This window comes from Pezoporus flaviventris, unplaced genomic scaffold, assembly GCF_033815535.1.
Source record: "Pezoporus flaviventris isolate CSIRO_AGI_PZ_B2104156 unplaced genomic scaffold, CSIRO_AGI_Pfla_v1 ptg000015l, whole genome shotgun sequence".
Lineage (NCBI taxonomy): Eukaryota > Metazoa > Chordata > Aves > Psittaciformes > Psittacidae > Pezoporus > Pezoporus flaviventris.
Window position 1 is genome coordinate 41,425,985 of NW_026892563.1, and position 27,986 is coordinate 41,453,970.

The 27,986-nt window shown below is 39.2% G+C and overlaps 1 protein-coding gene across 8 annotated transcripts in view; it reads right to left on the minus strand.

Annotated features, from left to right (window-relative positions):
- EPHA6 (EPH receptor A6) overlaps positions 1 to 27,986 on the minus strand; it is a 467,959-nt gene that overhangs the window by 48,866 nt on the left and 391,107 nt on the right. For 6 of the 8 annotated variants that reach the window (XM_061454327.1, XM_061454320.1, XM_061454322.1 and 3 more), the window contains 3 exons: positions 25,988 to 26,110; positions 13,390 to 13,451; positions 1,209 to 1,418 (listed from right to left, as the gene is read on the minus strand). In XM_061454327.1, the coding sequence (XP_061310311.1) occupies positions 1,209 to 1,418; positions 13,390 to 13,451; positions 25,988 to 26,110 (395 nt within the window). The remainder of the gene's footprint in view (positions 1 to 1,208; positions 1,419 to 13,389; positions 13,452 to 25,987; positions 26,111 to 27,986) is intronic. The other 2 variants (XM_061454323.1, XM_061454328.1) reach the window with 1 other exon arrangement.

Here is a 27,986-nt window from a genome sequence, read left to right on the forward strand (position 1 = left end):
AAACTATGATTCCCCCACACTCCCCCAGCTTGCATATAAATACTGATAGAAAACCTTGCAAAGTGACTTGATTTGCTCCAGTCAGCTCACGCTTCTGTGTAGACCATATTCTAAGAAGTGAATTTATCAGAACATCCCTATTTTAGGGTAAAAAAGGGGGGGAACTGTAATTATATTACCTATATTAAATATATACACCAGAGTACTCACTACAACACAGTTCAATTAGTTCATATATCACTTTTTAAAGTCAAACAGAAAAAAGGTTGAAATAGATTATTTCATGCTAATTTATTATCTCCATTAGAATTCTGGCACTGTGCCCTATCAAGGGAACATACAAATTCTGTGCATTCTGCGAGAGTGCTAATGAGAATGCACTCTGGCTCTGAAATAATTCTAGTTTCAGTGATAGATATGAAAGTTAGTTGAAATCAGCTTATAAATAGCAAAGATTCTTAATGCTGCGGCTGTAACCATAACAGGAATGTAACTGAACATTTCAGAATGGTGAAAAAATGCTGTATCTGAACTTACAATTGCCTTAGCACTGCCACACTACTTTCTTCATCGTTCAGGTGCAATTGACTTCTAAATCAAATCTGAAGAAGGTTCTCCATGTTCAAGAACTTCTCACTTCACTGAACATCCCCCCCCACCAAACCAAACCCATCCAAAACCAACATTTTCCAGTATGATGATTTACTTACATCACATAAGGAATTTAAGTATTAATGAAACAAATGTTGAGAGCAAGGTCCTACATTTCCTGTTAGAATGGAAGGGTAAGTGAAATAGAATCAAAATTTGAATTAACGAATACAAGGCTGGACACCACCAACAGTGGAATTGGTGAGATTCTCTCCTCCCTCACCTCCCTCTCTTAAAAACGTACCTTTGTAAATGAACACAAGTTAGCAGAAGGGGAAATGATGTGGAAAAAAAACCCAAAAACCAAAACCCAAACAAACCCCAAAGAATGGAAGAGGTCTCCCACTTATGCTTGCGCATTTGCTTAAAGAAAATACTTGGCAAAGGTTTATTATACATCCCTTACACAGACAAAAATTGAAACAACTTCTCTTAAATACACTGGCAGTTGGAACGACACAATTCAAACTACTGTGTGTATAGCATAGACAAATCCCAAACTGGAATAAAAGGGGCACAAGGCAATCAGCTGTTCAAATTAGATAAGACAAACTTACGCTTGTTGTGTAAGCAGCTTCAGGATCATCCTCTAACACTCGTGACAAACCAAAATCGGAGACTTTGCACATGAGGTTGCTGTTGACCAAGATATTACGGGCTGCCAGATCACGGTGTACATAGCCCATGTCGGAGAGGTACTTCATGCCAGATGCAATGCCCCGCAGCATGCCAACCAGCTGGATGACTGTGAAGTGGCCATCATGCTTCTGCAAATAAAGATGCAAGTTCAAAGAACACAGCTACTTTTCATTAATTTCATAATAGTGCTATTAACTACAGCACACGTTTAAAATATATTTGTAATCCATCCAGCCAACCTGCCTGCTGCAAGCTTGTTTTTGCAAGCATTTAACATTGCACGGGTTATCCCCCTCTGCATCCAAATGTTCACACACTCCACAATCTCTGCCCTAGCAGCACTGAATGTCTTTTATCCCCAGTTACCAAGATCACTTTCCCTCAAAACTATTCTTTCAGTCAAAAATCACAATGCACACAAACCCTCTCTTCATCTCTTACTTCTGCTCAAATGACTCCTGCTCAAATCTATTGGGGTTGAACATGTAAATACGAGTCATGCTGTTAACCACACTTGTTATCTGGTCAGCCCTGGTGGGCCTCAGTTTCCTATCTACAACACTAATGTTAATTCTTCTGTACCACCTACATCAGCACACTCCTGAATTATGTGGCAGAGGGGACTAAGTGAGTACCTGTATAGAAATCCAGTTATGGGCTCTTTGCCTTGTTTAGGTCTGACCTACCTACCATACACAGCAGACTGCTTACAGCAGTATTTTCATGACCTCAGTCTGCAGACATTTAGCTTCTCATGGATTATTCAGGGAGCCAGGCTTTTATGTTAGCAGGAACAGCCAAATGAAAGCAAACAACTGTTCCTTGCAAGTTAACTTTCATTTTCTCTTTCAACACCTTCAGCATTGAGCTACAGACAAGCAGCAGTGTTCCGATCAGCATTCAGGACATTGCTATTGCTTGGCCCATATATTAAAGCAAAATGATTCTTATTCAGGAGAGACATTTACAGTAAATTCAGTAAAGTCATTAGGTTCAGCAAAGCAACAGGTTGAACTGCATGGATATGCTTAACCTGATAACCACAGTATTTCAGCTTCAATGATTTGGGGCTTATATTTAGCTAGTCAGGACATAAATATTTACAGAAATAGGGAATTAGTACTCAGACGCAATTAAGACTACAAACAAACCCCAGAAACCAACCAAACAAAACCCCAGACATGGAGAAATTTGAAGTTACTTGCTCCTCACATTATCTGTCTTCTGAGATGAAGCAATACCAGACCAAGACCTGCCTCAAATATATTATATCACTACTTAAATCAAGAAATTATACATTCTTTAATGATGAATCATTTAATGTGCATAACAGGCTGCTCAATTGAAAAAGTTGTTTGCTTATGACGCAGCTGGAGGAACGAGTTCCTGAAGTCACCATTACTCAACTAAATTCTACTGGGTGCAAACAGAAGGACAGACAAACTTAGCAAACGCAAAAGGCAGAAACAACGCAGATTCTGCAGGTTGTAGAACTTGCAGAGCATCCTGAAACTCTACCAGCTCCTTTCATAAAATCAACTGGAAGAAAAACCCATGTGCAGCAGCGTATGAAAACCTACATTATGGGCAACACTCAGCAGTTACTGTTGAGTGTAACTAGTTACGCTATCTAACAGGTTATAACACACCAAAACAAATAAAACCCAGAGAGAAAATGGTAACAGAAGATATGCATGGTTGCTACACAGTCTGGCTTCCAAGCTGCTGTTCTAACACATCAGAATGCAAAACTTAAGATACTAATACACCTTGCCAGCTAGAACACCTCACACCCTCATCAGACCTCCCCAAACCACTTGTATTTAAAGAGCCATGCTTTGACCAGAGTTCAGATGCCCCAGCCATCTCACAGACCTCTCTGTATCACACTTAGTAATGCTTCTTTGAAACCAGATATTTATGACTGATTCATAGCAATTTTTTTCCCTTCAGTAGTCTTGCTGTTTCTCTCTCAGCAGTACTCTAGAGCCTTTTTGTCTCTAAATTCCCCATGCAAAAGCAGAGGCAGATCTCCCTTATAAGCACCCACTTATAAGCAACCCTCTTCCTTTACTGTCTCCATCAAAGCAACCTGTAAGCTGTTACTTCTGCAAATGACACTCACCTGAAGGTCAAGACAGAAGTGTGATAACAAGATATTTTACAACAGCCCATCCCCTATTACAGGCTCATTACATTCCCTGTCACAGGCCCCTATCACAAAAATGGGGGGAGCCTCTCAGAATCAAAACCATGTCACTGACAGATATTTTCAATAAAAACTTTCCAGCCAGGAATTAAGTAAAAATAGAGATAATATTCTTAATAAATATTGTATTCATTGTAATGAATATTCTTAATACAATTTCAGCAAAGGAAGGACACTAACTCTACCCAGTATTTTATGTAATGAAATACATGGGATTTGGGTTTTGCTTTTATTTAATAATTCTAACCGTTCAATTGACTCAAAATTTATTAAGCTGGTTGCAAACTGTTAATGCTCTTCACACCCGTGTAGATACCTTTTTTAGCTAATTGTAGAATTAGAACCACAGAACAGCTAGGGTTGGAACGGACCTTAAGATCATCAAGTTCCAACCCCCCCGCCATGGGCAGGGACACCTCACACTAAACCATGTCACCCAAGGCTCTGTCCAACCTGGCCTTGAACACCTCCAGGGATAGAGCATTTACAGCTTTCCTGAGCAACCCATTCCAGTGCCTCACCACCCTTACAGTAAAGAATTTCCTCCTTATATCCTATCTAAACTTCCCCTGTTTTAAGTTTTAACCCGTTGCCCCTCGTCCTATCAACTGCAGTCCCTAATGAAGAGTCCCTCCCCAGCATCCTTTTAGGCCCCCTCTTAGGATTTGGAATGAAGGGCTGTCCCCCCAGTGAAGCATGAAACAAAACCAACCCCCCAGACCTCTAGATTTTACCTCCTCCTTATCACCACTAACAGATCCATTCTTTCAGCAAACCTCAGAGTCATCTGCAACACCTCCCTTAACCTTTTGTCCCCTTGGATCACAAGCATTCATTCCTTCCTTTTTTAATTTGTACTCTTTCAAATCTAGACCACGCTTGACTGATTTTTCATAAAATGTAACCTTTTTCTGCACTTTCCAAGTCTCGGGATTTGCCTTATTGGTACAGCAGAAATGCCCGAGTTAAAAACAATCTCTTGCTTTTGCCATTTTCTTCCTCCTTCTCTCAAATTTCTTTGGGCTTCTGCCTTGACATAAAAAGTTCAAGTTTCTTATCTCCACCTCTGAAGAAATGACAGACTTGCTTTTTTGTTCTGTCCTCCTTTTCCCTCTGTATGTTTCTCTGAATCCTCTTCTACATCTGTTTTTCTCTGTCCCTTCTCATGCTTGGTTTTATATCATTTCATTGCTGGCCTTGCAGTTGAACAGCTATGTTTTACCTGCCAGCAAGAGCCTTCTCTCTCTTAAGTTTCTCTTTAATCACATCTGCATCAGTTTCCATGGCAGTTGTATTCCCTTGCAATGTACAGTCTGTTATCTTCCAAGGCATCAAAATATTTGCCTGATTTAAGCTGATGGTTAGTGAATATGGGCCATATTTAACCCTTGGAAAATTCAACTAAGTTGTTAAAATATACCAGATATGAATCTGGCCTTGTATTTGTAGCATTTGTAAATCCCTATGTCCATCTGTGAGTCAAACCAATCCTTTGGCAACTTTTCATTATCTTGTTTCATATGCTTGTCATATAGGGAAATAAAACACTCGTCTGCATGATGTGGCGGTTGTTGTCCAGGGCTTTATTCTGATTCCCATAGCTTAAATGTGAAATACGCTTTTGATAGGATTCCTACTGGGTGTTAATCAATACTGGCAGCAACTCAGACCTCAGTGGACTTACCACGTTTGTCTTATCATCCCATCAAATTTTAATCAGGCTTTAATGGCTTAGCTAAATAAACTTTGCTCAACAGCTGAGTACAGATGCAATATCTGAGTAGTTGCCATTGCATTTATGCAGCCCTGCAAACACCCTGAAAGAATGTTGGTTTTTAATTCAGCTACAGTTTGCTTTCAAAAACATGTACATTAAATATCCTCCTCCTATTACAGGCCCTTCAATAGCACTGGTGTATAATGGGGTAGTGAAGAAATTCAGTTACTGTTGGGGAGGAAGCATGATACCCTAAGTTTCTCTCGTTGCTTTTCACCCTCTCCTTTCCACCTCCAGCATGCAATAATTCAGTGCTTTAAGTTTTTTTCTGTTTTACTACTGAGCAGCCTTTTTGAGGTTTTATTTCTGTATTGAACTGTATCGGGCTAAATCTACCAAAATTCACATTGCAAGTATAACTCACGCTTCAGACTATCACGGGGATTACACTCAGGTTTATATTGCTAGTACTGAATAAGGTTAACTGTCAATTTCTTCTTTAATCAACTGTTATGAGGGTTCTGTACAACTAGTAACACTTAATTTCATGAAATATAACACAGAAAACCCTGGAATTATCTTAGTTTATGCTACTTATGCTTAGTTTATACTTAATAATGCTACTGAGAGAGCTTATACAAGAATCTAAGTGCCTCTTCAACCATTAAAAATACAGGCAATTTTTTTATTATTAAAAAAAACCCACCCATGTTGCAAGATGAATCCATGCCAAAGCTTGTTTTAGGTTACTACAGCCACCTTCAAACCTAGACAGAGCAGCAACGGTAGCCTTGCAATCTGTGACCCTGTTTTCCTTACTCGGCTACAGTACCAAGAAAGGGATGTCCTGGAATAACCAGGTGTCCCTGCCTGCTTTGGTGCACTGGATTACAGCTGTCACTGAGCTGGAAGCGACTATGAGGGGGGAGTAAATCATCTCCTCTCCCTGGGTTACTCCTGACACGCTTTTCTAACCTGCAATTAAAGATCATTAGGGCAAGTATTTCTTATCCTACTTGCTCTACATCACATCTTACATAAGATGCCTCCCTTCAGCATGGCACTTTGAGAGGCACAGATTTTTTTGTCCTCTTTGTATCTGCTTTTATGCCCATGAAGACTGAGTATCTTTCTTGGCCTTTTCTTTGGGCTTAACAGAGGTTCAGTCCACAGCTCTCACTTGCTTGGTAACTATTCTTTTTGCTTTCGTTGTGGACTCTGCCCACCTACTCCTTACAGTTCCTGAAGCATTATGCTCCAAACAACACACAGTACTCTGAAGCTTCACCAGTGTGATGAAGAGAAGTTACTTCACAGACCTTGCTGGAGATAGTCCTGTTTCTAGATCCCATTGTGGTATTTGCCATTTTCACAGCAACGTGAATGCCCCTGGCCTACTGCAAACACTTAATTCTTCCAGCAGACTTTCTTCTGAACAGTTATTCTCTGCCCCCTAATCCACAGCTGACTGTTTTAGCCTCAGTGCAGTATCATGCCCTTATCCTTACTTATTTCTAATATTATCAAAACTAATTAGTTACTAAATTATTTCTTATACTGTGATGATTTTAAATTCTAGCTCTGTCTTGCTGCCTGCCTGTGTTCCTACTTGACTTTACATCACCTGAAAATTTAGTCAGGGTCGCAGGATGCAGACGGTTAATGGGAAGATGAGGAAACACAGACCGCAGAACAACCCTACTTCCTACATTTTCCTATCAAAAATCTGTTCTCTCCATACAGTATGTAGCCTATACGGTGTCTGCTGATGGAAATTTCATGACAACCATATTTCTCTAGCTGCTCATTAGGATCTCATGTGAGAGTTTTAAAGCCTTACTAAACTCAAGATTTATGGTATCAACTGCTTCTCCCATACCCACAAAGCCTGCAGCACCCTGTTACAAAAGGAAATCAGATTGTTTGATGCAATCTGTTCTTGACAAATCCATGTTGGCTCATACTTATCTCACCGTTATCTTTAAGGTGCTTATAAATACATTTTTGATAATTTCTTCCAGAAATGTTGCAGCAGGTGACATTGAGCTGACTGGCCTGCAATTTCTTGGCTTGTCTTTTCCCTTTCTTTCTGATCTCCTGGTTATCTTACATATTCTCCACAAAGTTGCAAAGACACAGAGCATGGTGAAAATGTCCACATTATATATCAAATTCTTTTTAGCTCAGAAGACAAGAAAGTTGCTCAGTAAGAAGAATATCTACAGTGATTAAAAATACCCAGCATATGTAAATGAACTACTCACAGCAGTATCAGAAATACCATTTCCTATCTACTTTTAGCAGGGTAAAACATTGCTTGAGAACAAATGTTGGCTCTGTAGCATCAGTGACAGTGTCTCAGTGTAATCTTAGATCACGTAAATACATGCTGCTTACAATTCCACTATTACGGTAGCACATTCATTCAAACTCAGCTTCTAATTGCTTTGCTTGTTTTTTTTTGGTTCATAAAGCAGTATTTGTATCACCAGTCTCCAGGACAGGCTGTCTTCTTTACAGAGTCATGTCTGAAAGCAAAATGCTTGTTTTATCCTGCCAGGAAAGGAACACACATCCAATAAAGATGAATGCATGTGAAAGCAAAAGAAAGAGTATTAGTTATGTTGTTGCCTCTCTGGATGGAGATAAATAATAACAGGAACCATTAAACTCAGGAAAGGCCATCTGGCCCCTTTTCCCCACAGCTGACTCTGTCCAGTGAGGCCATGTTAGATGGATATACAACACATACTTTACAACATCGTTTTGTAGAACTTTATACCAGTCTTCATTTTTCTTTTCTCTCCCTTTCCCCCAAACTCAGTAAATGCAGGTGTCTGCGGCAGCATCTAAACTCTAGTTGAAAAAAGGGTGAGCCTGATGGCGAAGCTGCTTTGAGAATAACTTCATAACGATTACTGCATCGAAGAGCAATATATCATAATATTTTCTCCTTCTAGTAACACTTATCTTAGCCTCTGCGAGACAGGCCTCAAGGGATTAAAATTTGGTGATGAATTCCAAGGTTGCATTTGCTGTACAGTCTGCTGCAGTTAGTGCTCTAAGGCAGTTAAGCGTTATTTTTTATAGACTTTTTGGAAGAAGAAAACATATTTTACAGCATTTTTACCTACTATGTATGCTTGCAAATAAATCCAACTTTTTTTAACAAGTATTTTAATTTTCGGAAGTGAAATGAAATGTATCGGTCACAAGTTTCTAGGTAGGAAAAGGAGCATCACTACTGCAAACAACAACAACGAAAAACGCAAGACAACCCTATGATTACCCTAGGTAAATGAATCCCTTTCTCCTACAGCTCAGAGATTCACAAAAGCGGGTGAGAGTGGAGAACCTTTCAAATGTAAACATCTACCTCTTCAGGATGTAGCTAAGGGAAAATGCTGCAAAACTTGGGGAGCTTTCTTTCCCATGTTGATCCCTGGAATGTGCACATTCCCTTCCTAATAAAGAAGGCTGAGCAAATGCAGTGCGGTGGATACAGCTGATTGATAGATCATTTTAGCATCAGGCCTGTTACAGAACCTGCCCCAATACTGTGAGTTCTCATCTGATTAATATTGCTATGTCCCTGGTTCTTGCCTCACCGAGCTGACAACTGGTTAGCACACCTTGGACGCTGAGCAAGAATAAAACACTAACAGCAGTCTGGTAGTCTGCAGCTGCAGAATAATACTGAAAGAAGTTAAAGTACTCTAGTGATAGGGTTTTTTTTGGTCCATTTTATGTGATTCCACGTAGCCAACCACAAACAAACATCCCCAAAAGGCAGCTTCTAGATACATTCCTTTTCTGTGGTTCATTCCCATGCCCATACTGAATGATGCATGAGAAGGATGAGCACAGACCACAGCCACCAAATGCTCCCCAGGTATCATTCTGTGCAACTGAACCCAAGAAGCAGTAGCCCTCCTCCCCAGGCACACAAGGCACCTAGCCTCCTAATCACCCCATTCCTGTCTATGTGATGTTAAATCCAATTATTTTAGTTATGAATGACCATTCAGGCGGATCTGTGATAACAGCAGATGAGATTTAATAGCTTAAAGTCTATGAGACATCTACTTAAAGAGTGGGCTTAGAGGGGGAAGGTGTGTCAGGGTGAAAGGACCAACCTTGGGGCAAAGAACTTTTATAGGAATCATCTGACAGGCAAGAATGAGGAAAATATTGCGGTGTCCAGCACAAACAGCTTCTTTTGATGCATCCCAGGATACGGTTGGCTTTCTGGGCTGTGAGCCCACACTGAGGTTGTCTCATGCTAAGCTTCTCGTTGACCAACGTCCCCAAGTCCTTCTCCTCAGGGCTGCTCTCAATCACTTCTCTGATCCAGGTGTAGGACTTTGCACTTCGCTTTGTTGAACTTCATGAGACTGGCATTTACCCACCTCTCAAGTCCCTCTGGATCCCATCCCTTCCCTCCAGTGTATCAACTGAACCACACAGATCAGCGTCATCAGCAAACTTTCTAAGGGCTCACTCAATCCCACTGTCCCTGTCGCTGACAAAGATGGTGGAACAGGATCAATCCCAACACTGGCCCCCGAGGGACATCACTCGTTACTGATCTCCACTTGGACATTTTTCCATTGACTGCAACATCCATTCATCAAATCAATGTCTCTCCAGTTTAGAGGCAAGGATGTCAGGCAGGACAGTGTCAAATGCTTTGCGCAAGTCCAGGCAGGTGATGCCAACTGCTTTACCCTTCTCCATCAGTTCCGTAGCCCCATCATAGAAGGCCACCAAATTGGTCAGGCAGGATTTCCCCTTAGTGAAGCCATGCTGGCTGTCACCAAGCACCTTGTTTTTCATGTGTCCTAGCATGGTTTGCAGGATCTGCTCCATGATTGTACCAGGCATCTCTGTTGTCTTGTCATATCTTCTCTAGTCTGTATCTGTAAGCCTGAGCAAACATATCTGCCTGCAACTATCCTATCTATTTACTAAGTACATCTTCCCATCAACTCTTTGTGTGTTTTATTGTTTTCCTCATATGACTGCAGAATAAGCGATTGCCAAGATCTCCATGACACAGGTGAGAAATTCCCCCAAGTGTCACCAGAAATTAAGTCACGTGTACCCTATTTCTGGTCAAATGACCATTATATTGACATCACATTTCGGGTATACTTCTGTAGGATGATTAACTTACATGAGAATAAAAGAGAAGTGAGTTTCGTCTTATGGAAATTAGTTTTATATAACTGCAAAAATAAAGCATGGTTTCCAAGGAAAATTTAGTGTCAAGTACCTCCAGCAATTTAGGAGGTCTGATGGTGCACAATCACTGTAATTAATTACCATCATCTTATAGAATTGGTTCTAATTAGTTGATGCCTTTCCACTAAAAATATATCTGAAGCATCTTCATACGGCATATGAGTAACAAATTTTGTACCCAAGTGCTCAAAGTTAGCAGCCAGTATATAGGATATTTGTGGGGTGGGGAAGACATAATCCAGCTGAGCTTGCTATTTAATCCATAAAAATCGCAGAAAATAAGGCACTGGCTTGGGGACTTGGGTCACATAACTACAACCAAAATACAGCACTAAATAAGATGAAGGATGAGTGTAAGCTGCTGTCCTGGGATTCAGGGGAGTTTTACCTGGAGCTTACGATTAGTGGCTCAAGTTAGCATGTGGCATGGAAGCTAATACTCCACCACTCCACTGAGTCTGTGAGGAGGGTGATGGCAAACGTCTTCCATGAAGAGTCTTCTGGAATACCTCCACATGGTTCATCACAGTCTCGCTTTGAAATTGAAAGATTGACCCATTTTTGCCTGCTTTGGAGAAGGACAGGTTGGAGGGATGTGCTGGTGGATTTCTGCAGGTTGCGGTGTGGGGAGAAGTATTTCTTATGCTGAGAAACTGATTTCCTCCTCTCTCTGTAAAACCACTTCACAGTGTAACAAGTGACTCCTTTAAATAATAAGACAGACTATCTTATAAGCCCTGCTAAATCCCACCACATAAGAATTGTTTTATTCATTGAACACCTTTCTTAGAATCACTCAAGATAAACCAACCTTCTATACTTCTTTGTATCTTCACAAAAGCTTTAAAAAGCGTAGACTGCTACCTGCAGGGAACAACTATTATTAATGAAGCAGCTGGATTTCTTTTTAACTAGGTTACTTTGCAGCCATTTCCTCTGCTAATTATTAACAGATCCACTGATGATATATCTACAGCGCTTTGGGACGCTGAATATTATCTGAAGTCCTTTAAAATAGCATTTCAGAAGAATAAACCATATCTGAAGTATGAATTAAAACTGGAAAATAATATACATGGAAACCAGCTGTAGAAATGATTAGCTCACATTTCTCCCCAAGCAGTTTTGCCTACAAATACATCTCGGGCAATGTGAGAAGTATTGATTCGCAGTAACATCATAATTTTGCTGATGTCAGTTTCTATTACAGTATCCTCATAAGCAGTAACTATTCTGATGAATAAATGCATGTGAAGAAAAACCGGAATGCAGGCATCATACCAGAGCAATTCAGAGAAACGTAATTCTCTCTCATGCGTTATTTCAGTATTTGCTTTTATTCTCTTCTACAAAATTCTGCATGCCCCCCCCCCCCCCCCCCCCCCCCCCCCATGCACAGAGCGGAGTTTCAGGCCCAGACAAGTCTTCCTGCTGAAAAATCACAGAGCAGGGAAGCCCCAGGTACTCAAATCAGTGGCAGTCTGTCTGCTGCAGATGGTTACAGAGATGAGCCAGAAAGGCAAGGGGGGTGATTTTTAAAACCTACCCAGTTTCTAAGAAGAACTTGATAATACCAAACTCTCCAGAAAAGTAACTTGATTTTGAGTTACCAGCAAATTCTCACCAGAAACTGCAGTGCTGCTGTGTTTCTAACAACACAGCATGTGTCTGTCATGTGTCTTGAAAAAGGAAAGTAAAAAATCATTTGGGACAGTTGGTGAAAAGGACAAGACGAAATATTACAGAAAAAATACTACAGAATAATCAAAACAAAAGGAATGGAAAAACAATGTCTAGAAATATCAAAGATAATAGGTCTGATGTGCTTTCAGGGTAGCATCCTCTGTTCCAGATGCTCTTTGGTTACCTCTTTTCTCAACCTGTTGTTAAACATGTACCCTCTCTATGACTTCCTCTCCCTCTCTCTGATTTAGGTCTTCTTTCTAAAGTGTTGGCTGTTTTTCCCTCTTCCTGCTTATTCGTGCTTTTCTCTAAGCAGTCCCATCTTCCTGCTACCAAAGCATCCTTGAGTCACCATCATTTATATTCATACAAGTATTTTCACAGCTCCCTGTTGAACACCTCTCCTTTGCACTTGGAACCCTTTCAACCAAGTTCCCAAAACCATGGTCCCTCTACCTGCTGCCCCAACCTTGCCTACAACCCTGGCTTTGCCATTCTGCAAGATGGCAATGGCAAGACAGAAGGCTAGTAAGGGCTGATGTTTGCTTTTTAAGACTAATTTGACTATCAAACTATTCACATAGGGTCTTATGTCACTGGGCCTCCAGCATTTCCAGGGGTAAACAAAGAGACTATTGTAGGCTAAGTTTAACTTAGCTTAACTAAGGGGGATCATTCCTTTGTTCTATGTCCCTAAGAAAAAATAAATACAACTGCAGCACCATACTATTCATGCTTCCTGTAGACCCTCTTTAATATTTATTAGTGACCTTTGGGGGTTAATTAATGCCAGAACATTTCACCCATGAACTGATTCAATTTGTTAAATGCAAGTAACCATAAATAATTATAAATCAATTACTGTATCTGTTCTACACTTCACCAGCCAAAAAAAATCATACCAAAGTCTTTTTGACTGAGCAAAATGAGCTGCTTCCATAAGGCTCGGTGTTTGTACTTCAATTTATCTTTTCCTTCCCAAAAACACTATTTGAAACACATTTTTCTAAACATGGGAACTACTTTTGTGGAAGAAATCAATTATATTCTTAAGCTTAAATCTTCCTTTTCCAGCCATGCTCTAATGCATAACTGTACCTTAGAAATGTACCCTGGGGAAAATGCGTCTATTCTTCGCTAAAAATCCATGAATAACATTATGTAGAAATTAATTTATGATAAATGATTTAAAATCTTAACCTAGAATGGTGTCTTATTCAAATGTCATCAGAAAATGGCACCTCACCCGCAGAAAGGAGTCAAGGGATCCATTCTCCATGTATTCAACTACAATCATTACTGGTCTGCCTGCAAAACAGCAAAGAAATTCATTAGGATTATAAATATATTATGGGCCTTTTATAAAACCAGCTGTTATACACAGATTATTCACAGTAGTTAAATACGTTATGTATTTTCCAAATCCTCATTTATATCACAAGCACAATTCCCTATTTATTCTCTAAGAATTATTTTCTATGTTTTTCTCTTGGTACTGGATTAGCTGAATGTGCATCATTCACTCCGGTGGTTTTCGCTTTCCAATGGATCAAAGAAGAGCCTGCTGTTTCCAAATAGCAACACTTGCTGCATAGGTGCGTATCATTTTGGAACATATCTGAGTTAAGGCAAAACCCCCCATATTCATAAGCCATGTCCTAGAAATTATAAACTCTGTGCTGCAATTTTCCTCTCTGAGAAAAATATCGATGATTTAGGGGCCTACAGATAGACAGATTGAAGGGCATGTGACAGAAAAAGCTCTCCTAGATTGTGTGTGTGTGTTGGGAGAGTATAATCTAGCAAAACTCTGAATTCATATGTTTGTACATACATAACATACACAATGTTCTTCAAATCATAGTTTTGCTCAACAGCATTCCTGTATGGCTCCAGGTGGGATCATATTCAAATTGAAGTAGAATAACATGTTACATTTATTTCTTAAAAGGATATCCAAATCTGAAGAGAAACTTTTAAATTGGGTACTTAATCACATATAATTTCACTGTGATACCCAGGAATAAACCAGCACCCTAGAACTGCTTGATGGGAAAGGACCAAAAAGCATGCTAATCAGGCTATGCAGCAAGAAGATTGTTAGAATTGCTACTATTACAAATGAGCCATTCCAATATGGGCAAAACTAAGGTAATGAACAAGAATGCTAGAAAGATTGGGAAGCAGGTAAAGAGCCTTAAAATGGACACCTTTTCTTTCCCAAGAATGCCTGTCTTTTAGGGTTTGTGGGAAACCAGGAGTGTGCCAATTTATGACACCGCAATCTGCCCATTTCACTTTCTCGATACAACACTAACTGTTCCAATGTGTTTCAAATCCAAAAGAAGCCTCTTTCATTACTTTTTTTATGTTTGCAAAAGAAGATAAGAAACACACAGTATTTATGGTGAGAAAGCGTGGAAGGGCATTATGATTCTTCCAGCACAACCGTCCATTTCTGTGCATGCTAACTTTCTGTTCAGCTCAGCTAATAGCAGAAGTGCTTATTAAACTGTCCACTATATACAATAAGCCACAGCCAGGTATTTATTTCTCGTGAGGTCTTAGAGCCAACCTTAAATTTAGAAGAGTGAATGAGCCATTTCTCTGTCCCAAAATGTGGACTTGGGAGTTGCAGACACGCTGGTGATGCTCATTCACGTAGCTTAGTCTAGTTTTTCTGGGGGTTCCTCACAATAATCTTTCATTTCTCCTAATAAAATTTGGGCTTCTTTCCGTATTCACCCTGACGTTTAGGTCCTCAGTGAATACAACAGTGCTCCATAACGTTGGCACAGTAGTACATTCTTTTACTGTGTGAAAATTCTCAGATGCCTTAACGGCTTTGGATTGCCTTTCTCACGTGTGAAGAATTACCAGCTTCTTTTTTTTTAACTGAAAGCTTGACCTCAGCTGCAGATGTACATCTGCCATCAAATCAACTGATATTCATCTGCACCCATTGGTTATACCCTGGTTTTGCATTATAAGCTTAAACAATGCATCAGTTTTAAGCTCATCACAGCATTTTAAAAATTGATGTTTTCTTTGTTCAGCTTGTTAATGATGACGTTGTATAGCCTAGCCTCTTTAGTTCCATGCACGTGAACATCCTAGATTCTTTTACCTTTACCATTTTCTTACTGTCAAGGGCCTGACGTCTCCATTTGAAAGGAATATTCTATAATCTAGAGAAATAAACAAGCAGCAACCTGATGCTACAGGATCTTACTATATGCGAACTCTCTCAAACAAGTACTAATGTCTAAATTGCAGCAGATAACAGCATCTTGCAATAAATCGTTCCGGGTAAATCAACAACTAAAACACCTTTGTGGAAGATCTGCATTTGAAGGGAATGACAAATAGAGCTGCTGAGCTTCAAAACAATGCCCCTGGTTTCCTGTTAGTAATCCTTTGGTGCCCTACACTTTCTGGAAGCTATTTTGTAAGGGGTTTTTTTGAGGTACATAGGCTCTCATTGTATCTTTTATGCTCCTTAGATTCATATCCTTCAACACAAATTATTTTCACATTTACTTTGTAAAAGCGATTTTTAATTCTTGCATGTGCTCTCACAAAATATTCCCCTATCCAAAAAAACCCCAACAAACTGTACCTCATTTTGCTCAGGACAACAGCATGAGCTTCTAGGCTAAAGTAACTATGAAATGTACCTGTATGAATTTTTCTGTGGATTTAGGAAAGAGATTTCGGTATTTTTCACTGGATAATATTAATGAGCTTCTAAACTGCTTGATGTGTTCCTTCAATCACTTGAAATGATAAGCCTTAACAGAAAACCAGCTCTTGTACATGATAGCACAGGAATAGCATGATCTGCTAAACACACCAAAATAAGTAGCATTTGTCTTCAAACAGGCTGCTGTAGATTGGAGATCATTATGTATTTGGGAATTCTGGTGAACTATAAATTTACTCACTTTGGCTGACAGCTTCCCACAGACTCAGTCTGCATCACTTGCCATCCTACCTAAATCTCAAATGAACCTGATGCAAGATTGCGTCAAGACACCACAAAAATGAACTCGGCTCCATCACTTGATTATCTGAAGCAAAAAATATTACATCTGGATCCTAGCACTAACTTCTCAAATAATCTTTTAGTGTGCCAGCACTTGATAAAAGCCATCCTATTTTGGCTGCAAGTTTGATGTATCACTGAAGATATTCATGTATTACAAGCTGGACTGTGACAGGCAATACAGTGAAACTTCTAGTCAGCATAGTATTTGTCTTTGGAGTACCTGCAGATCAAAAATACCTCAGCTATTGTTTCAGTTGCTTGAAGGTACAGCAAAAATCTGCTACACAGCAGACTGTAGTGGGTACATTTATCATCAAAGTGGTAAAACACAGGTTCTATTCCTGGCAAACAATTCTTTTCTAGTGATTTTATAGGCGTGCAAATTTCATACAAGGATGTCTAAACGTTTTACAAATATAAGTACCTCAAGCATCAGGAAAAGTCAGATAGGAAACATCTTGATTTCAGAGGTGTGATAGGAAAAACAGGTTCAGGAAATCAAGTGGGCCTCTCCATCTAGTCAGTATAGTATACCCAACAAGACTGTTTTGTTACCAATGCACAGTGTTGTATTTTCTTCCCTAGATCAGTACCCCGGAGAGGCACGTGAGTGATTCCGCTGTGCATTCGCATTGTATGAACAGACTCTGCACAAACAGTTGAAGGAATGGGAGGAATTGGCTCTGGAGAAGCTGATGAGATGAGAAGATGAGCAGCTGACTCTGGCACATCCAAGGGTGTAATCCAATACTGGGCATCTCAGCCCAGAGACCAAGCCACCATCCTAAGGACATGCAGTGGGACAGATCAGACTGCAATCTGGAATACTTAATCACCGAGGAGTCAGAGGGCAGCAGCCAACCCAGGGCTTGTGTCGAACAAAGTTGTTGGTAAGACAAAAGGCTATGGATGACATTAGTTGATGTTATTTCATTTTAGCTGTAAAGAGCAGTCCAGAAAAGATTAAGGTCTGTGCTGAACCCTGTACAGAGACAGAATACTGCTTTTGCTTTAAAGAGGACAACAAAATTGAGTTTGAAAAATAATACTGGGAGATTTCTAAACTAGCATAATGTTTGCCTCTAGACAAAGAAAAAAGACTATCACTTAGATTATGAAAATCCTTGTCGCTCTCATGGTACTAAAAAAGATGAATTCTTCATCCTCAAAGCAAGGGCAGGAATGAATAAAGGCGAGGGTCAGAGAAGTCTCTGAAATGGAGAAGCAATCTTCTATTATTTTACCATGGGGTAGGCTAATGCAATTCTGGAAGGCATCAAATTATTTTCATATATTTATGGTTGCTTGCTTGTATAAAACATGGACATCTTTACTTGAAAAAATGGGTTTAAGGACATACAGCAGTGTGAAGCAGTACAGACAGAAGTCTGGAAAGCACTCAGGGCTCAGAAGGGTGACACAGGCTGCAGCATAGACGGTGATGCCAGGGCTGAGTGAGCCTGCAAGAGCTCACATGTAGCCCCAGGGAACAAGACCAAAAGACAACTCCTGTGACTGATGATGAGTCCCATTTGCAGCATGTGGGCACCTCACCAGATAGGGGGACACTCAGACTCTAGTTTACAGACTTGAGCAGCTGAGTGTTTTCACAGAGATACAGGCATAGGCACTGGAGAAGGACCTGAGAAAGAGCTGAGTTAATTTTACAGTCAAAGTCCACATAAGAGAAAGCATGGAAAAAGAACACTGAAAAAGGTGCAATCTTGGGCTGAGGACTTGGAATAAAAGACAGACATCAAGAGCATCGAGGGGCTAAAAACAGTGGGTGCTGCTGGAGGAGAGCATAGAACTTCATGTTCAAACTGGGGAAGGATAAAGCAAAAAAAGTCTGAAGATGGATGGATGCAATGACCGAATCAGTTAAATCATTCTCGTAGCAGTTCTGGATACCCAGCAGTGCTGGAGTAAGAAATACTATGAGAAAATAGACTTTTAAAGTATAAGAATTATATAGTGTTCTGAGGCAACAGGTCTTAACCCCAAATATGGATTTTACACACTATGTGCATATCCCATTTAGTGTTTGCAGCACCGTAGTGTAACAAATTTATCACTTTACTACACACTTAAGATATCAATATGAAATTATAATTGTATTTATACATGACATATACTGATACCATAGCCACATTCACTGTTTTCATCATACTTCCGGTGAAACTGTAAATATTCCCAGCTCAGAAGTGTGTGTGGGCTATTTGTTAAAGCAGCTTTACCTCCTTTCATATGGAGCAACTCTGGCTCTGACAAATCCATTTCAGATTCCCACCATCTCGGAAAACCAGACTCAACACCCAAGTGCAATATTGGCGCTGGCATGATGCAGGAAAAGGATATGGATTTAATTACTCAGACAAATCTGTAGAAGGTGCAGGAGTTATTCACTGTTTTAATGCAACTACTACCTTGTGATAAGAAGCTGACTGGTTTTGACAAGGTGGGTTTTCTTCCCTAAGAGTTTTTCCCTGGAGTTCTCCCACCCAGCTGTACTGCAATGCCATTCTAATAAAATCAGCAAAATCCGTAGTGATGCCACGCCACCTCACAATATGTTGCAATTTGTATTTTGCACTGATCAATCTGCTTGACATTTCTTTTTGATAAGCAGAAATACAAAAAAGAAAACCCACAAACATTGAAGAACAATGCGAGATGTGAATTATAATCAAAACTTACACTGCATATATTCCTAGTTCTCCTTTTCTTTTTCCGTAACACAAGATTCTGAGAGTGTGTAATTTAATTGAGTGGTAGAGTGATGAATAAGTCATATTAATGACAAAATAGTCAGCTTGTTGTCTCCTGTTGCCATTTTAAATAATGCAGCAAAGCCTACTTTAATGATTTTTTTTATGTAATAGTAATCCACCAAAAGTAATATAGTTACTACTTGTTCATTTCTATTTACTTACAATGAAATCTTTACTACTCGTTATGTCAATAGATCTGTTAACAGAAACACAGGGTACTTACTCTTCCACTTAAAACAGCAAAGGTTGGAATCGGTTCTCTTGTTCATGTAAGAGAACATTACTCTATACCTTCTGCAAGTCAGAACTCGCATGTCTCAGGAAATTACCTCATTATCAGGCATTTCTCACTCTAAAGCCATGTTCTGATTTTGTTTCTCCACAAACTTACCTCCTTCTAAAGCTAAAGAGATAAGACTAACAGAGCGATTTCTCATTACTATGCCTGACTGTGAGCTTTATAAGATTCTGACATGTCTTGCGCTTCAGAACATTCTTTATGTGTTTCTTCCCATTTACTATTTGAGCACATGTTTTGCTCCTATTTCCCTTTGGTCTACATAAACTTTAAACTTGTGAGCTATACAAAACTGATGAGCCATCACCTCCTTCCTCACTATTTGTGAGTGTCTTGCTGCTTTCTGCAGACGAGAAAGGCATAATTTCTCCTTTCAAGAGGCATTGGAGGCTACACATCAGTACTCCTCAAGTTTCTAAAATCCACAAAGGAAGCTTTGTAACATGTGTGAATTACTAAATCCAGAATTAAGAAAACAAAAGATCATGAGTCAGGGCTCTAACAAACAAATTATGCTCTGGACCCAGCCTCGTGGCATTTTTGTGGTCTCTTTGGGGTTTTTCTTCTTGTTTCTCTTTCAGGTTTTCTACCCTCAGGACATGAAGGCACACGTTCTCACGCTTCTCCCTTCAACTCTGATTTTGATCATAAACAAAACCCCAGGGGTTATAATGAAGATTGATCCAGTAGCAAACTTCAGATGCAGAGTTTTATATATCTTGAAAACATAAGAAAAATACAGAAACCCTTTGACACATGAAGAAGACAACCAAAAGTATTCATCTCCCACAACACAACTCCGGTAACTGTGCAGACATAGCTGGCAATAACTAGATTTTTTCCTGAGAAAGAAAAAGGCATTTCAGTGGAAGGAGTCAAATTTTCATAACTAGACATCGCAAACGGGTCCTACGCATCAGTCCAGAACTGTCTAGTGTTCACCAACCTTATAAGGCACTTGAATAGGCTTGTAAAATATCAGTGTGTAAAATCTAGAGTTAGGCAGATTATTTTCCATGCACATAAGAATGCTATTTCAGCAAGTTGAATTTGGTAAAGGTGCACTGGCTTCCTACCTAAACAGACCAAAACCCCCTAAACATTATGCAAGTTAACTATTCCCTCCAACTTCCACCTCACAAAAAAAATCTATCTGGATCTGCTTTCACATTCAATGCTTTACTGCTATGTTAAAAAGGGAGTTCAGGTTTCCTCCCTCCCCTTTCATCTTGAAACTAAGAATAACTGTGATAACTGTGTTCTACCTACAAATGTGTGCTTGTTTACAAATACATCTCCGTGTGTATCCATCAGGCTCCTCCAGCTCTCCTCTTCCTACCTTTCTGCTCCTGTTAGTAATGAACAGCAACTTGCCTCAATTCACAAGCTTCTTACAGCAAATTACCACCTTTTCTGTAGTCAGATTTTAAAAAATATGCAACAGTGATGTACATTATGGAAAAATGACCACACAGGCCAATAAATGCTTCTGAACTTCCAGGGATAAAACGCTTGGAAGTGTTTACGATGACCATCTAAGCATGGAAATTGCTATTTAGCAATGGTGGAGAATGACCTCCTTTTATCACGCCCTGTACTATGCTCAGAGCTTAATTCCAGTTCTAGTTCAAGCTAAACCCTAATGGAGCAGCACACACACAAAAGTTTATCTCACTATTGATGCAACTCACTGCTCAATCCCTATTTTGGTTCTGAAGTACTTCCCGCCTGCCTAATGGAAAAGTCCATATTCATTGGACTTCTATTCTCAGAAAACACTCCGTTCTGTATTAGTTGTAGGGTTTATAGGTTAGACATGCCAGTGAAATAGCATTTAGGCTGGAAAAAATCAACTGGAAGAGCCATTTTAGAGATACTAGAAAATACATATATGCAATAAAAGAATCAATTTGTTAGCTAGGGAGAAAGGAATAGCAATTTTCATTTAATAAGAAATACAGCAGTTTAGGTGCTGGAATCTAGAGTAAGGAAAACCGCATTAACTGAAAAAAAAGAAGTTGCTTTTCTCATTATTGGAGTACCAATAACTGTAGTTGAGTTTCACTATGAACAATGGCTCCTTGATGGCTCTTGTTGAGTAATTTTGTTCAATAAGGATCTGTCAATATAATCTGCTTTCAATTGTTGGTTTATACAATATCGAGAATAATGGGCTCATTCAGGTGCACTTGGAAACGGTAATAAAATACTAATTTTGGGGAAAAAGAAAACTGATAATCATCTGGTTTAGTATTCTACAGTTATATCTGAGTTCTTTGAGAAGCTCCCTGTAATAAATGTGAACATTACAATGTATGTTAGACAGTCATAGAAAACCAGGCAGCAAAACAGTGAAAGGGGGATATCCTCTGTACAATGTACTTCATGTGGAGGAGGAGTCCTGTGCCCTATGAATGAAACAGGGGGCAATGATCCAGCTGCTGACTACATGGGGAGATCAGAAGACTTCACAAGCAAATCACAACACTGATGTTCAAAGAAAGATGTATGTGGAAAGAATAATTTTGATGTTTTCTTTTCCCTCTCCTGTTAATGTAGTTTGAATGCTGAACAGCAAGAAAGAGGTCTGAGAGGTCTGTTTAACAGGAACTTTTCCATAGTTTCTCATATCCTGACACCCATCTCTAGCTGTTCTTGTGAACAGAAAAGCTCAGGAAAGGAGTTTAGCTTGAAAGAAACAGTAAGAAAGGCATTTGCTTTCCCTCCTTTCCTTTCCAACTTGGCAAGCTTAACAATCAGTCTGACACTCTTCAAAGACAGCAGCATACCACATATTTTTCTACCCGGAACTTCTGCCAGGCAGTATGGGTATGCACTTATGTAAGAAACCCTGTACACACGGCTGAAATCAAGAGCTGCCAACACACAGCAAGAACAGTAAACTAAGAATTTCCCCCAAATGGAACAAAGAACACTCAACTTAGTTTGGAAGAGCTGGCATTTGGAAAACATAGATGTAGCACTGGCAATTTAGGTATTTGGTTTTTCACAACATGCGTATATATGTGCGTATGCAACTGAAAGGAAGGGGCAAACTTCCACAGCTCGTGCCAGTGCAAGTCTGATGAGGACTGTACACTGCTAAGTGGTTTAAGAATTCTATTTAATATATGTAAGGATATCAAATGAGAAAATATTACTTATGTGAATCCATCTGTCATTATAGACCTACGTTAACTAAGCCATGTGAATTTGTACTGCTAACAGGGGGGATAATTAGAAACTAAGTAATTTGTGACATAAAGGATCAATAAATCAAAAGGAGCTGTCTGAAAATGGGCTTGTTTTTGCAAAAATCTAGGATAGATATTTGCAGGCCTGCCAAAAGCTTTACTTCTACTGAAATGGCAGTACAGCAGTGACAGACTTCTGATGTAACTATCAAGTACAAGCATAGTTATGTCTAGGCTTAAAAATCACCTACATCTGAGGCAATCTATTTATACAGAAAGATGCAATGCCTCCCGCCAGCAGCATAAATTAATGTTTAATTTGGCTAAATGAGGATACCCTTTTACGTAAGTGAACCTTTGCAGAGTGCAAAAGCAGACACCCTATTACACAATACCGAACATCATCTGCCAGTGCAATGGCAAAAGAAATGCAACCTCCACAACTACTGAATGAAAAGTATAAAGGGAAAAAAGGAAACCAACAGCTACACTGCCCTGCCAAGCTGATTTTCAACCACTTATTTATAGCATGCTTTCCAGTTTATTTCTGTGTTTCCTTTAAAACATCTGTGGGGGATTTTGTAGAGAAAGAAGATCTAAAAGCATTTTGTCTTTAGTAAGGAATAAATTTTCCAACTATTTTGGAGTAAATCTGCCACTTAGCTTGAGTTAAAGGCTTTGGAAAATAAAACCCATCCCATTATCTTTGTTCCAATGACTGTAATAGCAGAATAATGCAGGCATTTTAAGCCTTTCGTGTAGTGAAATTCACTGAAATCTTACACAAAAGCTGCATCTGAAGCAATTACATTATAATTCAGCAAAGTTATTAAACATTAAGTACTTCTGGTAGGCTTATGAAAGCTGCCGGCCAATATGAGCCCAACATCTTAGATAATGAAAGTGGGGTCACTGTGCTAGCAAAAGCAGCAATTGAGCATGCCTCCCTCCAGTACCAATACACAAACAGCAATCCTCTCACTTTTAATGAGAGGGGAAGCCTTGGAGGCTGCATCAAGGCTGCAGTGGGGAACTGATTTTGCCTGCCTGTTGCTAACAGCCAGAGGCTGCCATGATAACACAGACATCACTGCTTAAACACCTTCTTGGAGCATTGCTGCCTTGGGTGTCTTTGCTGCTTGGTAAAGCAATAGTCAGAAAAAAGGTCAGGTGTTTAGTGCAGTAGTTTTCAATACAAAGGAACAAAGGGTACATCACTTCTGTTTGTTATTAAGAGATTCATGATACCAGGATGAACTTATACTTTCCACTGAATCATACACAGCAAGAGTTTCAGTTGTGAGTCTCTCACGTCTTACATCAGTACTCCCTTCAACAAACCTCTTTAAAAAGAAATAAATGTATTAAACGTATGGTTTTTTTCCTCACATGCATGGCAAAGCTGGTTTTAGCAATTTAAGACAGTTATCATGAAATGGAAATAGCATCCTCTGGTCATCTCTGCAACAGAAAGAAGCAATTCAGAATTAAGTTTATGCTTAATGTAAATACGACTATGATAAAATGAGAAATAAAGAGTTAAATAGCAGCCCTACAGGCATGACTGTTAGGATACATTTGTTAACAGCAATTTCTGACTTGAACTATGGAGTTTCATGCCACCCGGCCCCCCCATATGCACTCTCTCTCAAAGGAACACTCTTGTCTATCGCCCTTATTGCAGTTCTTCACTGGCTTTCAACTACCTGGCAAACCTCACTATCCAAAAGGTGGGCAGTCTTTCCCTTTCTCTGGGGTTGCTGCTGTATTTCCATTACCTTGCTAGGCTATATGGTGCACATCATGTAGCTGTATTTCAATTTTTTTCCTCTGTTTTGAATATTTCAACAGATTGAATCAGAATTCTTAGTAAAAGACATTTAATAGCAAGAAATTTTGAAACCACATTTAAGATTTCTGCTTTAAGTTTAAAAATTGTGATAAAAAGCTTTACAAGCACGCAGAAAACAACAGTCCTGAGGATCTTATAAAATAAACCTGTAGGAAGATACGTAGTTGAGTTGCCAGTTCATGGGTGCAGTTAAACCATTTGTAATCTAATAGATTTATGCTATAGATAACACTACATTCAAAACAGAGAATTTTATTGGACCTGGACTATTTCCTCTTCCACACAGTTGTTTGGTTACAGATACCAATCTTATTGTGATTTTGACTGCCAATAGCCTAGGGGTTATTAAACACTCTGATAAACCAAGGAGAAAAATATGAAAGTATTTAACAAACTATTAAAAAAGGACACCCAAACAGTCATGAGAAAAGACATCAAAGTTGCTGAGGACCTTCTATTTAAAGAAAAAAATAAACAAAAGACATAATACCACAAAAAAAAAGGAAAATGATTATCTTGTATTAGTGAGGCCTATAATGACTGCAATACATAAAATGGAACAGAGAGAAGCAGAACAGTTTCTTTTGTATAGCAAATCAATAACAGAATGTAATTTTTCATTTTTTCCCCTACTTTTACCATAAGGGATTTTTCTTTTTAAGAAAAACTGTAAGTAACATGAGAGGTAAGATGTCCTGAAAGGATACAAATGTGACATTGGCCCATGTACAGACTAATTTTACACAGAAATATGTAATTTGGAAAGGAGCAGAACTGAACTTGGATGCAGTTTTAACTGTAATTAAGGTGCGTGTATTTATTCTTCATTTCTTAGTTTTGATGGAAGATGATGCTTAATAGCTCTAAAAGAGAATGGAAACACATACAGCCTTTCTGGGAAAGGATGCCTCTAACCTGTCCTTTCCTGTTTCAGCCCAGTACCTGATAGCAGCCTGTTTACCTGGCATGGTGTTCTCGTTCTTGCCCTACACTCAACCTTATGCCAATCCTTTAGGGTCCCTCATGCCATCATCAGCTGTGCCTCTGCTGGGGACCTTGCCAGAGGCAGTACAGATTGCCATGCTGGCAACACAGGCAATGGGGCTTTCTCAATCATTTTAGGAGAATTATAGTAGCTCAAATTGCCATCAAAGTTTACTGATAAACGTTAAGGCTGTTTTCATGAGATACAAGTTGCAACTACAGAAGCATACAAAGGATTTAAACACTACATCAATACATAATTAAATTTTCCTTTTCCAAATTTGTCTTGCTTCGATTTTTTAGCAAGGGAATGAAAACTTTTAGGGAAGAGTCACAGAAGCACATAAACCCTGTGCTTTTCTAGAGGCATTTTTAAAGTTACGTTTCTTTGGTGCACGTGGGCATGCTTCATGAAGTGTATGACTAGAGAATACCAGGCCTTCTCCTCCAATATTTAGGTTGATCACCTAACAACGCATCAGTTTCTCCCATAGTTTCTCTTTTACACTGCTTCAGGCTAGCTCCTGAAAAGTAATTTATCTTCACCATTTCCTTTCAGTTTGGCTTTTTATTGGAAGGAACATCTAGTCTCCCTGCCAGACCAATACCAAATGTTGTTTCCCTAAGATGTGTGGAGACATGGGGCAAATGGTTAAAGGAAAGACTGATGGCGGGGGGAATAGGCTGGAATACCTACCAGAGGAAATGCTGGGGGGTAAAGATCCACCCCCTGACACTGGATGTGAGGCCAGGATGCTATTTAAAAATCCCGCCCTCAGGAATCTCGAAAGAGACTTCACCCCAATGGTCGGAAAGGATCCTTTCAAAGAGATAAAAATGATCATTAATCAAATGACTTGTTCTTTGGCTGATAAAAGAAGTCGACTGTTTAAAGAAAGAATAACCAAATCTATGCAGAGTTAACAGTTTCACTGGAACAGATCTTATAAAAAGCAGTTAAAAGTCTTTGTTGCTTTTTAACCAAGTCAAACAATACACAGCTTTAACCAGAAAGAGGTTGTTTTCTGCATACTTTGCAAATGAAGAACTCCAGCACCTTTAGGAATTGAAAAAAAAGGTATTTTAAAGGCAAATTACAACTACTGGATATTCATAATGCATTCCAAAATAACTGTGCTACAGAGGCATTTTACAGTTTTGTATACAAACCAAAGAGAGACCAGTAGAGGTGAAGCTATACCACCAAAGGTGTGTTTAATCTAGTATTTTAAAGCCACCTGACAGAAGTCTTGTCAGGCAAGAGGAAAAGGGGAACCAGAATTCGGAGCTAAGTTACTGACTTCTGTGTCATGGCAGCTATATCAGCCAGAGCTTCCATCACATCTCCCAACAACTGTCAGTATATATGGATCCAGGCCAAAACCAGGAGAACAGACATGGTCCCTTTCTGCTTGCTCTCACCAGAAGCTTAACACACTTTATGCTTTCAATATAATAAACTTTTTATTCTTCTCATTGCCTAAATGTACGGTTTTATTTCTGGAAACAATCATTATCTCATCCACCTCTTTTAAAATACGTACTTGTGACATATCTATTAGAGTGATGATATGTGATAGTGATTTTATCATCTCATCCACTGTTTCAGCTTTCAGCACACATACAGAGATCTGGAGACATTATTTCAGCTAGCTTGTGTTAATGCTTAGTTAATGCCAGCATCAAAGACGGATCTGAAATGAGAGCTCTACACACTGTGCTTAAAAGCACAGAGTCAAGATTCTCCCATCTTACAATAAATTTAAATCGACAATCAGAATAATTTAGGGGTTTTTGCAAGTACATCAAGCAAGCATCCATCCAAAATGTTAGGCATTGACAGGTTTGTTTTCATCACCTTGCAGGTATTACACGATTGTGTTTTTAAGAGAAGGAAAACATCTTAGTTATTTATATACAATGAGAAAAAACAAATGGCCCCCTTGAAATTAATGCAATAGTTGTTTGTTTGCTTGGCTTCTTAACTCATAAAATACAGAGAGGAAAATCTGGCATCAAAACACACAGATGTATGTGCTGAACTTAAAGCAGCTTAAGAGAGCTTTGAATTTTTCTTTGCAGTTTTCAAGCAAGAGTTCTATTGTTTCTTCTCAATACACTTGCCCTTTAAATTTGTTATGGGACCTGCTACAGTCTGTGGGAGAAGAATCAATTTAATTAGTGCTCTGGATGCAGTATTTTTATATAGGATGGCTAGAGAGAAGGCACAGAAGTTTTCCCTCTGACCACTCCTGAAAAGCCCTCAGCATTCCTGTAGAAGTGTTGCCAACATGGATAGAGTCCAGAATGAAATACACAGAAATTCAGTATTAAAATGGGAAATTGTTTCATTAACTCCAAGATATCCGGTACTAAACAGCATCCTAAAACATGAAGGCTAAATAATGAACATACAAAGGCTTCCCAAATAAAACTTTGCTTCTCTGATTCAAAATAGGAATTGTACCAACCATAAAGCACACCCACTGTGAGTCACATACCATATGTACAAAGCTTCAGAAAAGCCAAACAGCATGAGCTTCACCATCGACATTTTCTTACATTTAAATGGTGTTAAATGCCAAATAACTCATTTCCTAGCAGTCTTACAATAAGTTGCTTTGTTATAGAAAGTAATGAAGACACACTCAAATTCATTTCACTTATTGTACATATTCAGAAATGAAAACGAGGAG